The sequence below is a fragment of the Mus pahari genome, chromosome 10 (assembly GCF_900095145.1).
Source record: "Mus pahari chromosome 10, PAHARI_EIJ_v1.1, whole genome shotgun sequence".
Classification (NCBI taxonomy): Eukaryota; Metazoa; Chordata; class Mammalia; order Rodentia; family Muridae; genus Mus; species Mus pahari.
The window spans coordinates 104,753,627-104,766,946 of record NC_034599.1 but is presented as its reverse complement, the minus strand read 5'-3'; the positions used below and the strand labels follow the sequence as shown (position 1 = coordinate 104,766,946).

General features: G+C 46.7%; 1 protein-coding gene across 4 annotated transcripts in view; it reads right to left on the bottom strand.

Annotated features, from left to right (window-relative positions):
• Nucleotides 1-940: 940 nt before the first annotated feature.
• Nucleotides 941-13,320, bottom strand: part of Trank1 (tetratricopeptide repeat and ankyrin repeat containing 1) — a 92,244-nt gene continuing 79,864 nt past the window's right edge. For all 4 annotated transcript variants that reach the window (XM_021207406.1, XM_029543423.1, XM_029543425.1 and 1 more), the window contains 6 exons: nucleotides 11,113-11,216; nucleotides 10,882-11,014; nucleotides 7,387-7,532; nucleotides 3,690-6,742; nucleotides 2,835-2,933; nucleotides 941-2,435 (listed from right to left, as the gene is read on the bottom strand). In XM_021207406.1, coding sequence (XP_021063065.1) covers nucleotides 2,335-2,435; nucleotides 2,835-2,933; nucleotides 3,690-6,742; nucleotides 7,387-7,532; nucleotides 10,882-11,014; nucleotides 11,113-11,216 — 3,636 coding nt within the window. In that variant the 3' untranslated portion in view covers nucleotides 941-2,334. The remainder of the gene's footprint in view (nucleotides 2,436-2,834; nucleotides 2,934-3,689; nucleotides 6,743-7,386; nucleotides 7,533-10,881; nucleotides 11,015-11,112; nucleotides 11,217-13,320) is intronic.

Genomic DNA, 13,320 nt, shown 5'->3' with positions numbered 1-13,320 from the left:
TCCTTGAGCCCTCCATGTGGTTTCTTTGGACCCCACAATGGACTTGTGACCTTTATATACACCCACATCCTGTTCTTCCAAGCAGGCCTGGAATAGCCAAGCTCTTGCCACAGGACTAGGCTCTTGAGCTCAGTTCACTGTTGGCATTTCTGACCCTCCTGCTGACCTCCGCTCTCTTCTCAGGACTTCCAAAGCTGTGGAAGAGGACTATTGAGGAAGGGCATCAGGTGCTTACCAGAAGCTGCAAGTAGACAAAGCAGTGGGATTATCTGTCCCAGTGCTGAAACCATAATCCTAAAGTCCAGGGTAGAATGCTTGGCATTCTCCAGCTCAGATGTCCTCCTGCCTCACAGCACCAAGACTTGAAGGTATCCAACCTCATTGTATACAGTCCAACTTCGTCAAGTAGGAAGGGGTTTTTGTCAATTTCTCAAAGAGGAAACTGAACCCCAAATGCACTATGCAAATGCTGCTGCCTCCCCGTGCACGATGCCTCTCTATCTCCTCTGCTTTCTCCTGGAACTAGGTCTCTACCAGGTCCTGAGGCTGAGGAAGGTGGGGCACCTGAACACAGGGTTGAGCAGATCTGCTTCTCTCAGATGATTCTCACTATGGGCAGGAAAGGAATCTGATTCTGGGTCTCCTATGGTCTCCTATGGCCTCCTATGGCCATGTTCATTGCTAGGAGGAAGTCCTGGTACACAGCGTTGACAAAGTCCATGCAGCCCAAACCTATTGTATAGCAGCAGCCAGACTGAAAAGGCTGGATCTCCACACACTCCTAAGCACGACTGCCTGAACTCAGCTGCATTTCTGACCTTGAATTTCTTAACCTTGGCACAAGAAGACAGCATCAGCGAGCAGCCCAGAAAGAGCCAACAGCACCAGCCCACACTTGCTCTCGGTGGAAATTTTAAATAAACAAAAAGACAACAACAGGTAAGAGAGATGCTATAACTTTATAAAAACAAGATAATACAGCAATATTGATTGGATTTTCTGGCAAGTTTATAAAAAAAAATCTGGAATAAAAGTGAGAAACATAACTTAATAAAAATTACAAAACTTGTCATGGAAACACGTCTTTAGAAAGACAGTGGAGGGTAATGGTGAGCAGCAAGCGCAGCAGCAACATGGAAGAAAAGCTGGTTCTGTGGGAAGACAAAGCCCCAGAGAGTGGCGCGAACCTAGGCTGAGTGGGGAAAGGGCAGGCAGTGACCATCAGAGAGGCAGGGAGGTTTCCCAGACGAGGCCAGGCTGACAGTGGCTGGCAGTGGGTAGAGGGGAATGCAGGCCTCATGCAGCGCCCCTGGCAGGGCCTACAGGCCACGTGGCAGTGATCCACAGAACTATTGTTAGAAGTTCCTCTGTCCATTGTACCCCAGTGAGCAGAAATTCAAGCTGTCAACCTGAGCATAGGTGTGAAATGTGCCAGGGAAAACCACGAAACACAGATGTGCAAGGCATAGGCAAGGTGCTTCTCCTATCATCTACACAATAGCCAAGGCAAAGGCAAGACCACTTTGGAGTGGGCAGGAAACACCTTCAAATGTTCATTGAATGGAAAAATGGAAAGATGTCCAAAGGCTGGGTGGATGCTTGACTACATTCTGAGGTAGTCTAACCCTGACTTGCACAGGTAGCTGGGAATGATGAGAGAGAGAGAGAGAGAGAGAGAGAGAGAGAGAGAGAGAGGAAAGAAAATGAAAGAAAAGAAAAGAAAAGAAAAGAAAAGAAAAGAAAAGAAAAGAAGGCAGAAAAGTCGCCAGAGACAAAAGGAAAATATACCACAGTAGCCACTCAGACAACCAAAAGGTAGCCTGAACTCAGGGGTCGCTTATGGCAAGGCCCTAATGTACTCTGGGCACAGACAGCCTTGGTTCTGCTTGCTGTTTTACAGCAGTGTGTCAAGAGATGTAGGATCCACAGAGGGATTTCTTAGCCCAGAGCAGGGGCACTCCAAGCACTCCAAGCTGCCAATCTAAAATGCCTACTCCCCTGCTACAATGGTTATGAGTCCAGGAGCATGGCTTGGGGCAGAGAAGTTCCAGCACTTCTTTCAACTACCTCCCCTCTAACTGGACACGTGTGGTGTCTGGGGAGCAGTGCTGCTGTTAGACCTCAACTTGGAAAACTAGAGGTCCCTGCATGAGGAGCACTCTGACCCTATGCCACCTCTAACTGGGCAATAGTGACAATGGACAGCAAAGGTGGCTGTCCCTTTTTAACACTAATTCACATTATATTTCTCTTCTGCATCAGCCAGCATTCAGAAGTTTAAGAGAGGATGGAATGATCTGAAGTTCTGGGAGGCAACAGATGTGTGAGCACACATTAGTGCTTTCTCTGCTTCCCACATTTCCGGGCACGCCTTCTAGGACAGAGCTCACCAAAGTCTTCCACTTCATTTTCAAACTCTTCTTCCTGAACAGTACCTAGTCAGGAAGCAAAACAGCAAAACCCAAGTGAGAGTGGCAGTTTCCTGTTCTACCAAAGTTTAACATCCTGCTAAACCTGATTTCTCTGGAATCATTGTTTTAAGTTAAAGAAATGAAGTTTTCTGCCAGGGTGGTAGGGAATGGAACTTTCTGTTGAGTACTGTCCTTGGGAGTCGCTGTGCTAAGTCTGCACAATGACTGAACATCTATGATAACTCATAAGCAGCTACCACAAGCCTGGAATAACGGCCTTCAGCTGACAGAGAAACTCTATCACTAACAGTCTGGCAGATACTCCTGACATCATGGCAACCCCCCCTGACACTCACCTGAAAGCCAGTGGTACAAGAATCACAGGAGCCCAGGTATCACCTGTCCTTGGACATCAAGCCTTACCTTCATCTTTTAAGTGGGGCTCTGTCTTCTTCAGCCACTCCTGTGCGTTCTTGACTGACAGGGACAGAATTTTGACCTGCCGAGTCATCACCTCCTCTGCTACAGAAACAAAACAAAAAATGCTCTAAGCAAAGAGATGGCTTCAGGCACTAGAGCATCAAGCACTAGGCCAAGATCGCTGTGTCCCAAAGCTGCCTTCTGCCACCACAAGCACAAGGTACTTTAAGTGATAGGCTAGTGCCACAGCTGTGGGTCTGCCAATTGCCAAAAGCAAAGCTTTCTGGGAAACTTATATTCAAAGGATCATCAAGCCTGACCCTGGGAATGTGTCTGGATTACAGAATGTTTTCAGTGTAATTTTGTTAATTTTATGCTTAGTTTACAATGCTGGTAAGAAACAGCCAATAAAGAAGCAAGCGGAAAACTTTATTGTAAGAGCAGATGGGAGCACTCACCACTCCCATCAGGGGCCATCCTAAGAAGAGATCTATATACCCTCAGTTCCTAGCCTAGGGCTCAGCATCTTGTTGGTGCTCAAGGAATCACTGAATGAATAACCAAAGGCACCTCAAAGAGTTTTCTCACAACTTTAAAATTTCTGCCTGTATCTTCTCGATAGCATTAGCTAACAAACCAGTTCCTTATCTGTACCACCCAGAGAAACCATAGTTGTTTACAATAATCACAAATATTTAACTGGCTATAGTCTCAACAATGAGATTTTGCTGGAATCTGTGAACAGCCTTTTCTTGTCTTTCTGCTAATACTAACATCCCACCCTACCTAAATCAGTTGTAAGTGAACATCTTAGGTATAAGCTTACCAGTGCCTGGACCAGTCCCCTCTGGCTCTCACCTTCAGCCCAGGCCTTCCGCCTGTAGAGCTCCTCCACCAGATCTGAAACCCTCCTGATGTGCTCCTGCACCTTCCTCTGCAGCATGTGGCTCTGCTCCTTGGAGCCCAGGTGACTACGGATCCAGACACTCTGCTCAATGCCCTGCACCACCACTTTGCCTTCTTCAATGATGGGGTCTACCTTTTCATGGAAAAAATCTAGGTATTTCTGGTAGGCTGCTTGCTGCCTCCGGTGGCCTTCCAGACGAATGTGCTGCTCATAAGACTCACTGATTCTCTCTCGGCATTCCCTCCCTTCCAGTTCAGCCCTGGAAATGATCACAGCCTCTGCAGCTGCTCCCTCAAATGTTTTGCCAGGACTGAAGTAGCTTTCGGGGCTGCGGGTAAACTTCACTCCACACAGGTCGCACTGGGTCCTGTCTACATCGGCCCTTTTGAAGTTCCCAGGTCTGACCTCCCTGTCCTCCTCTCTGCTGTGCTCTGTCTGGATCCACCTCCTCCAGCTGATGCACAGAGACACCACTAGGCAGGCTCGGCGCAGCTTGCGCTGAATCAAGGCCTTTCGCTGCTTCTGGGAAAGGATGGCAGCCAGAAAATTATCTCGGTCTTCCTGGGCCAACTCATCTAATTCATGAGTCTCATCTTCACCAAAATCCCACTCTGAATCAGCAAACTGGTCCATGGGGCCCATACAGAGCAGGCGGTTCAGTCTGACCTCCTCATGGCAGAGGCCACGGACCACAGTGCCTTTGGTATGCACACTGTCCCACCGCCAGTGGCAATCCACTAGGTACTCTTCATCCCGCTCGAAGAGCAGATCCTGCAGTGCCTCAGCCACAGACTTCACACTGGCTGCCATCAGCACCCTCTGCACCACCTTCAGCAGCCTCTTAGGCACCTGGTCTGGCCAGTCCATGCTCATCAGCTGCAGCCTTGTCTGGATCTCCCGGAAGTGGCGGAACAGAAGCGGCTTGCAGAAGGGCTGCAGGACTTCCTCAGCATTCACCAGCATCACCAAACACAATACCAGTGTCCGCTCTGCCTCCCCCGATATCACATAGTCTATTTCACTGAAGGAGTCAAGCAGGACATTGAAGTTCATATTCTCATAGCCACACAGCACCTTGACAAGGTAAGACAGGTGGAACCGGAAGTCCCGGATAGCTCTGGTCACATCCTTTGGCTTGTACTCTTGGATGATGGAGAACACGTCCCCAGATTCCCGGTCCTTCTTGCCGTACAGAAACTCCCAGAAGTGCAAGAGTGCGATGTAGCTCTTGGGGAGGCACAGGACAGCATTCTTCCAGAGGCGGGTCAGTACCACTCCACAGTGCACAAACTGCAGCTCCAGCAGCACCACTGTATTGATAATGCTGGGGACCAGCGGCGCTTTGCACCTCTTTATAAGAACATTCATGAAGCGGAAGAAGAGCCTCTTGTAGTCTCCAGGGTTCCTGCGAACATAGAGCTGGTCCATGGAACTCTCCAGCAGCCGGATGAAGCACAGATAGGACTTCTCCACGTTCTCATCTTCCCTGTTGGGCACCAACATGCCAAACTTCCCTTCTATGCCTTTCACTCTGCTGCCTCGACCCCTGCCTCTGTCCTCTCTGTCAGTCTCGAGCACTTTCAGTTCCCGGTTGTAACTGTCCTCCTCTTGGTGGAGCAGCTTCTCAAACTCCTCTGGGTAGCTGGAGGACAGAAGGAAGGTCTGCATGGCACTCAGCCACAGGTCTGTGGACTCCCTGCGGCTGTGTGCACTTTCTTTCTGAAACAGGTCATGGATGTACTCTTTCAAGGTATACCGGAAGGAGCGAAAGGACTTGTAATTTGGCTTAAGGATTTCTTTACAGGCCATGGGATTTTCTGACAGCACTCTCTGGTGGAAATGCCTAGGGAAGAGGAGGTTTAGGAAGGATTTGCAAAGGCCAAATGTATCTGGAGACAAAATATAATCTATTTCTTCAAGATCTTCAGCTAAGACATTGGGGAATACTTTCTTGGCCTCCAGAAGCAACCCGCTGATTGCAACCAGGTGCATTTTTGACTGAACCATGCACTTGGCTTCACAGCGCCTGAGGGGCCTGTGGAAATCTTCACACTGCTCATCCTCACATTTCAAACCCACAATAAATCTCATGCAGATTCCTGGGTAGGTCTTCCCGAGCAGGATTTGTGTGATCTGACACAGTCTTCCCAAAAGGTGCTTATTCAGGGCTAATTTCACTTGATCCGTCACTATTAAGAAATGATCCTTTGTTTTCTTCTCACTCAAGGTCAAATCCAGGTCTAAAATTATTCTTAATATGGGCCCAGGGTCGTTCTGGGCTATCTGGCAATATTTGGCATCCACCTGAAAAATTCCAAAGAACTCAAAGCAAGATTTGACCATTTCCTTCTCAGCATTGTTGGTCACATTTTTAAGGGCCCTGACCAGATTGAGAAGGACTTCCAAGCCCCCGGGAGCCAGGGCCAGAACCTTCTGATGCTCAGACTCACACAGGCTGGCTGCTTCATAGAGAGCTTCTACCATTCCAGCTGAATGGTTGAGCATGTCAAACTTGATGAAGGCATCTCTAAGCCTCTGAAAGTCTTTCAGGATAATCCCTAGCAGGAACTGGGCCTCTGCGATGCCAGCCAGCTGGCTGGTTTGATAGCAGAGATCGAGTGCTTCTCTCAGAATAGCCTTTGTGTGTTCTATGTCAGAATCTCTGGCCACATTGAGGCGAGCAACCCCCAGGAGGCATGAGGCCTGGAAGTCCTTGTTGGCAGTGAGCCTGGCAGCCTCCAGGAGGCAGCCATGTTGCTTCATCAATAGTGCAGCCTCTTCCCTGCGGCCCTCCCTGTTGAGCAATTCTGCCGCTTCTGCTAGGCGTTTCCGTGACTTAAGGAACACCAGCTGGTCCTCTACATCGAGCTTGGAGAGGACGGCCATCATTTCCTTGCTCTTATTTGCACTCAGGTACTTTGCAGCAGCTTCCAGGTAAAACTGACCGGCAGAGTAGGAGAGCTTGGGAATGGGAAAGGCCTTGTTCTTCAGCATTTCTTCATACCTGTAAAGACAGAGGGCACACATGCCAACCTGCTGTCACCAAAGCAGGAAAGTTACCCAAGTCAATGCAAAGCTCCTTAAAGAAGGCCCCCATAAGCAATACTAGAGAAAAGACCTAAACCTGTCTACCACTCAGACATTTCTGGAAATGCTTCGTTGTCCAGGCGAAATTTATGCATACTGAAAAGTCAAAACACAACAATATTTTGGGTACTGAACTTTGGCAAACATGACTGTGATTCTGAAAAGGGACACACTGGTGGCTGCAGCAGTCTTTGTTTTTATCTGGCTTACAGTTCTTCTCTTTTGCTAGGTATGTATGTGATTGGAATCATGTTACACAGATAACAGATAAAGCTCTCAGGAGTCCTTCCACTCCACTGACTAGAGTCAGTACATTCTATTAAAACACACCAGGACACAACCTTCTTCTACAGCCATCTCTGTGATGATGGGTCAGAGCTTAACAAGAGGCTGAGAGGCAGAGTCACTCTCAAGGATCTCTGAGACTGCACTGAAGCATCCTCTCAACTGAGAGAGAATGACATGGTCAGGCCACTTCAGAATCAGCAGAGTAACTACCATGGCAAGCTATCCCTGGAGGAGGGAGAAGGCAGGCAGATGCAAAAGAATAAAACCACCTACTTTTCCACTGCAATAGCAGCTTCCTCAAAAAGCTCCTCTTGGCAGTACATTCTGAGTGCAAGATCAAATTCCTGAATCTGCTCAAAGCATCTGAAAGCATCCTGGAAGCACTGGCTGCGCTTATAGAAATAGGCAGCGTCTCTTATCTAGAACAGCAAAATGTTACTTTTATTTAAAGTATCCTAGTTTCTTTAATCTTTAAAGTAGTAATACATAAATAATAAGCATGATTATATGTCTATTTCTTGGAATCCAGTTAGAGCAACTATAGTTTAGATAATATAAAAACAAATCCCTTTAAAATAAAGGGAACAAGCTAAATCCCAATGTCATATCTTATACAAAGATAAGGTACAGGTGAACTACAGATGTAAAGACAGGAGCTAGAGAGATGGCTCAACAGTTTACAGCCCTTGCTTGTCTTACAAATTCAATTCCCAGCACCTACATGGCAGTTCACAACCATCTTTACCTCCAGTCCCAGGGAATCCAATATCCTCTTCCAGCCTTCTCAGTAAACATGCAGTAAACATACATACATGCAGCTAAAACACGCATAAACATAAAAAAACAAAAATGAAAAAGCTTAAAGGTTTAGATATGAAAACCACTGAAGAAAAATGTATGGAGATATCTGTGTAAGTAAAAATGTTTCCAACAAAACCTAAAGATAGAAATCTTAGGGGAAAAGCTAATGAATTTTATGACGTCAAAGCTGTTCAAAGGTCTCATGAAATAAAGCTAGAAAAAAAACAGTTTTAAGGACTTTGAATGAAGCTCAGTGGTAGAGCACTTGCTTAAGATTTGTGTGAGGCCCTGGGTTCGATTCCTAGCATTGGAAGTGAAGGAGAAGAGGGAGGAGGGTGAGGAGGCAAGGGGGACAAGAACTGTAGCACTGTCCAACAATTCTAAGAGCAGATGTATCTTACTATTGTAGGATCCAATCTGCCAGACACTAGCTAAACCTGAATAGCAACCTTGATATATGGGGTACTGTAACCTAAAAACTGAATTTTAAATTTTATTTAATTTTCACTAATCTTAAGTAGCCACATCTGACTAGAAGCTGCCATATAAGAATTGTAAGTCTAGAATATAAAAGGAATTCCTGTAGCTACAAAGTAAAGACTTTAAACTACATAGTTTTAAAAAGGCAGGCTCCATCTGTCATTTACAGTGGGGATGTGACCAGCTGATGTGAAGCTGTCCAGCTTCAGTGACAGTCAGAGGAGTACAAATTAGATCCCCAGTGAGCAAGTGACATCTATGAGCTTGAAAAAGTTAGAACCTGTTAAACACAGTCAAGGACACAGGGAACGCAGAATCTTTACACGAAAAGTGGCACGGCCATTCTGAACAGCAAGGTGATCACTCACACCTAGTAAAATGAGGTATCAGTATCCCAAGACCCCAGGGCAGCAGGCCACTCATAGCAACACGTCACCAATGGCTCCAGCAAGACTGAGTCATGCTACACCAGTGTTGTTCGTATGTGGCAGCCAGGCATTAGTAGGCAGCCTAGACTTTGCTCACTGGAGAACTGGGGTAGTGATACATAGAACACTCACTCTGAAATGTTACTGTGGTAACACAGCCAGAGCTTAGCACAAGAGAAATGATGGGAGAGCAAAAGCACAGAACAAGTTGGCACTTAGACAGGCTTAGAACACGCGTGCAAAAGACACCGCTGTCTAATCTTTAGCAGGGTGATAATGTGAGGCTGAAGCAAGGTTAAGAGACAAGGTATAACCAGCTCCTTTTCCATGACAGAGACTGGGAGGCAAAAGTGGGAAGCGATAGGCAAACCTGTATCTTGTAGCCTCTTATTAGGGTTCAAGATGGTAGCACCGAAGATGGCAGGGCAGAGTAAAGACATTAGAGAGCCTGGAAACGATCTCAATTCCTAGAAGGTAGGATGCCTGTTCCCAATAAATGCCTACTCTATCCCAATCTACCCCATCTCGTGCAAGTCATGCCCATAACAACCTTGGAGCCAGGACTGCAGCATTGGGAGGGCCTGATCCCCTTCTCAGACACTGACCTGGGGCCCACAACTTCAACTTCTCAGAAGGTCTCATTCCCCATCCCCAACTCTGACTCCAATGCCCAGGGTATACTAGAGACTCTAGACACACCGATGCAAAAACCCGAGTTCCAAATGGAGGGTAGGAAATCTGGGTAGATGACTCAACAGTTCACAGCCCCATGCTTTCTATCATAGTTTTTCCAACTCCCAGACCATTTTAAGTTCTTACTTGACCACAACTGATATACTGACAAGGAATAGCTGGGCTGGGGAGATGGCATGGTAGTTAAAGTACTTATACAAGCCTGAGGACCAGAGTTCTGATCACCAGAACCCAATCAAATGTCTGGTGAGAGGAGTGGCTTGAAAGTGAAGGCAGGGGAATCCCCCAAAGCAAGCTAGCTGGCAAGAATGGCCATATCCATGAGCTCTGGGTTTGATTTGCTGACCTTGTCTCAATGAGTAAAGGTGAAAGACGGATGGAAGATGATTCCCAACATCAGCTTTGGCTACACACACACACACATACACACACAAACACACACCCCAATGGAAAAAGAAACAGAGAAACTGCTGAGACTATGACTGCCACTTGGAGTCACAGCAGTGTGATGCAGCTGTGAACAATCTCTAACTTATTTTTTTCTCCTGTTTTAACCTTGCCACAAACAATCATTCCACTGCCAGCTTGTGGCCCATTGCCAGCCTGCCAACCTCTGAGAAGCCATGTCCAGACTAGAGGCTCTGTCCAACAGAGCTCTGAGCAATAATGCCATTTTTGGTTTTTTGTTTGGTTTTGGGGGTTTTTGGGGGGGGGGGCTGTTGGAGAGGGTTGGGTTTTCGAGACAGGGTTTCTCTGTGTAGCCCTGGCTGTCCTGGAACTCACTTTGTAGATCAGACTGGCCTCGAACTCAGAAATCCGCCTGCCTCTGCCTCCCAAGTGCTGGGATTAAAGGCGTGCACCACCACTGCCCAGCTAATGATTTCATTTTGTAATGATGAGCATTCACACATGACTAGTGACACTGGGGTCAAAGTTTTAACTTCATTTCCTCTTAATTAATTTTATATCAAGTAGTTGCACATGGCTGCTGGATTAGACAGCAATGATCTAGATAATTACTATGAACACACACACATACACAAAAACTCCCTGAAAACACCAGGCTACTTACTCAAGCTGACTACAGACTATGAACATATGGAAAGAGAAAGCAAAAATATTCTAACATCCATCTGGTTTGGGTCTGCAACTTGGCCTCCCTGTGACTGACTTCAGACCTTGAATAGTAACGCAGATGTGGATGAATACAGACATGCACTCTCTCTCTCATGAGCAAGTGGAGAAAGAGCAATCACAGATCACAGGACCAGTCTCTCCTTCCTGCCACAAGCAGAGGCTGAGCACCACCCCTACTTGCCCAGATGAAGCCCCATGCTTCAAGCAGTGCCCTTGGGTGGGACCATACCTTTCCCAGCCTCTCACATAACTGGGCAGAGAGCTGGAACTCCTTAGCGTAGCTCAAACACTTAAGAGATAGCTTTGGCTCATTGCATTCCAAGTAAGTCTTAGCCAGTTCCAAATACTGCAGCTCCTTCTCCCTGGGGGAAAAGAAACCAGCATTGTCATGGAATGTGGCTAGTATATTCGACCTGCTGCTCTCCTCAAAGAGCATCTGAACCGATCCTGAGACACTTACTTGGGGCTGAATTTCTTGGATTTCATATTCAGGGCAGTGTAGTGGGCCAGGGCCAGCTTCTCCTTCTCTAATGCATCTCCCTTCTGGTAACACTTAGCTGCTACCTAGAACAGGTCAAAGGTTTGATTCCCAGCAAGGTAACAGAGTTAATAGAACAAGAATTAGCACATGCATTGTGTTCCTATGGACAGAGTTCTGTGCCTGGCCCAGCCCAATCTGACATTGAAAGCAGGAAGGTGCAGGTAATTTAAAGAGAGACATCTCCAAAGACAGAGCCCAGCTGTGGGACCAGCTAACTCAAACCAAAGGTTTCATTAGGAAATAGCCAGTAACCATGAGAAGGTGAATACAACATATATCTATAGGCCACCACAACACCAACTTTGTTTAATCTTTCAATAGCCACACGCAGGGGACGTGCCCTCCTCATTGTATGTAGTAGCAACTTCAGTCAGAGCCATGAAGCAATGGGTCCAAAGTCCCCCAGTGGCTATTCTGGGCTTTGACATAATTGTTAACTACAGTGGCACCTGTGTGCTAGTAGACAGCAGTGTAGACATGGTGTTATAAAAATACAGGAGAGATAATATCAGAGCATATCCAGATCCTTGGAGCATGCAGATCTGTGTTCACAAACCTCTGACTATGAGATGTGCAAAAGGGTGCCAAAGGGTCTCCAAGCATAATTCAAATCCTGGCCAGCAGAAAGCTGCTCTTCTGAATCAGGAGTGCTCGCTCTGTCTCAAAGCAGGAGCTAGAGAAGCAGTAGGCTCCCACTGCACCTGGCATTAGGTCGTGGTGTTGATGCAGGAGGCACTGAGGGATGCTTTCTGGTCACTCAGACAGAATGGCCTCTCCCACTCATGCTCTGTGCTCCTGGCCGTCCAGGCCCATGGGCTGGGACCTGTACCACCCTCCTTCCCAGCTAGGGCCTTTGCATGCACTGTTCTAGCTGAAATGTTCCCACTTCCTTTCTCTGCCTAATTCACTTCATTTATTCTACAAATCTCAAAGAAGACTTCCCTGACCTCCCGTGTCCAGAACAGGTGGCTCTGGGGACAGCTTGTTCTCTCCTCTGACACCTGCAATACTGAACTGTGCACAGGTCTATAGTCCACTGTTGCTCGCCATCATATTCTTGGGGTCTAAATAGAACAAACATCTGGCCCATAGCTCAACAAGTATTTGTTGGATGAATGATCTTGCATGGTGGTTCTGACACATTCATTGACATGCAGCCAAAAACTCAATAAGCCACCTGAGTCCTGAAGTCCTTTAGCGGGGTCAAAATAAAGTCAGGCGAGGAGAAGGCTTTTTATAACATTCTCATCTGTGCCGGCTCCCCTAAAAAAATTTTAGATTCAAACATTCAAAAAGGTATTTTTAAGGGATAAATAATTGGAATCCCATGGACAACACATATGGGTAACATCAATGATGTTCTGAAAGGAACGAAAGGTGAGACTTTACATTCCAGCTGCTACTGCCCAGCTTGCCTTACAGATCCCTCCCTGCTGCCTCCCTCCACCCTGACTAAAAAGATTTTGGTTTTATAGCAGCCAAATGTTCCATACTTCTATCAATTTCTATCTATCAATTTCTAGGGCTAAGTATTACATATTTTGAAAACGACTTTCCATACACAGCAAATCTATAACAGCACGGTCCTATTTCTTCACCTCATGCCCCAGCACGCTCCCACCTCTGACCTCTGCCACATGTCTTTGTCTACACCTTTGCTGCTTCTACTCCTGCAGTCATGAGTATGCCTGTCTCCTTGTCCTTCAGTGTAGGCTGTGACTTATCAGTTTATTGTGTCCAATGAGAAAACAGCAAAAGAGGCACAGGGCTAATTCTAAGAAAAGGCCTCCAGGGACTGACATACTTCTTTGAACCCTGGTATCATATAAACTTGCCCAGACTGACCTGCTCAAGGATTAGGGACAAGTTTTCCAAGAATCCAGTGGCTGCCATATACCCCTTCCGGCCCCCCTAGCCAGCCAATCTCTAGAAACAGAACAACACAACTGAGTGGAAGCTGAGTGTGGACATATGAATTCTCCAGGTGAGCCCAGAAGCTATTCAGCTGATTCAAACTGCCAGCCCTTAGAACTGGGAGCAGCACAAATTTCTTGTGATTTCAGTTCGGGTAGGAGGTATTTGTTATGTAGCAACAGGTGGCTGAGAAACCTAGATATGTGTTCTTTT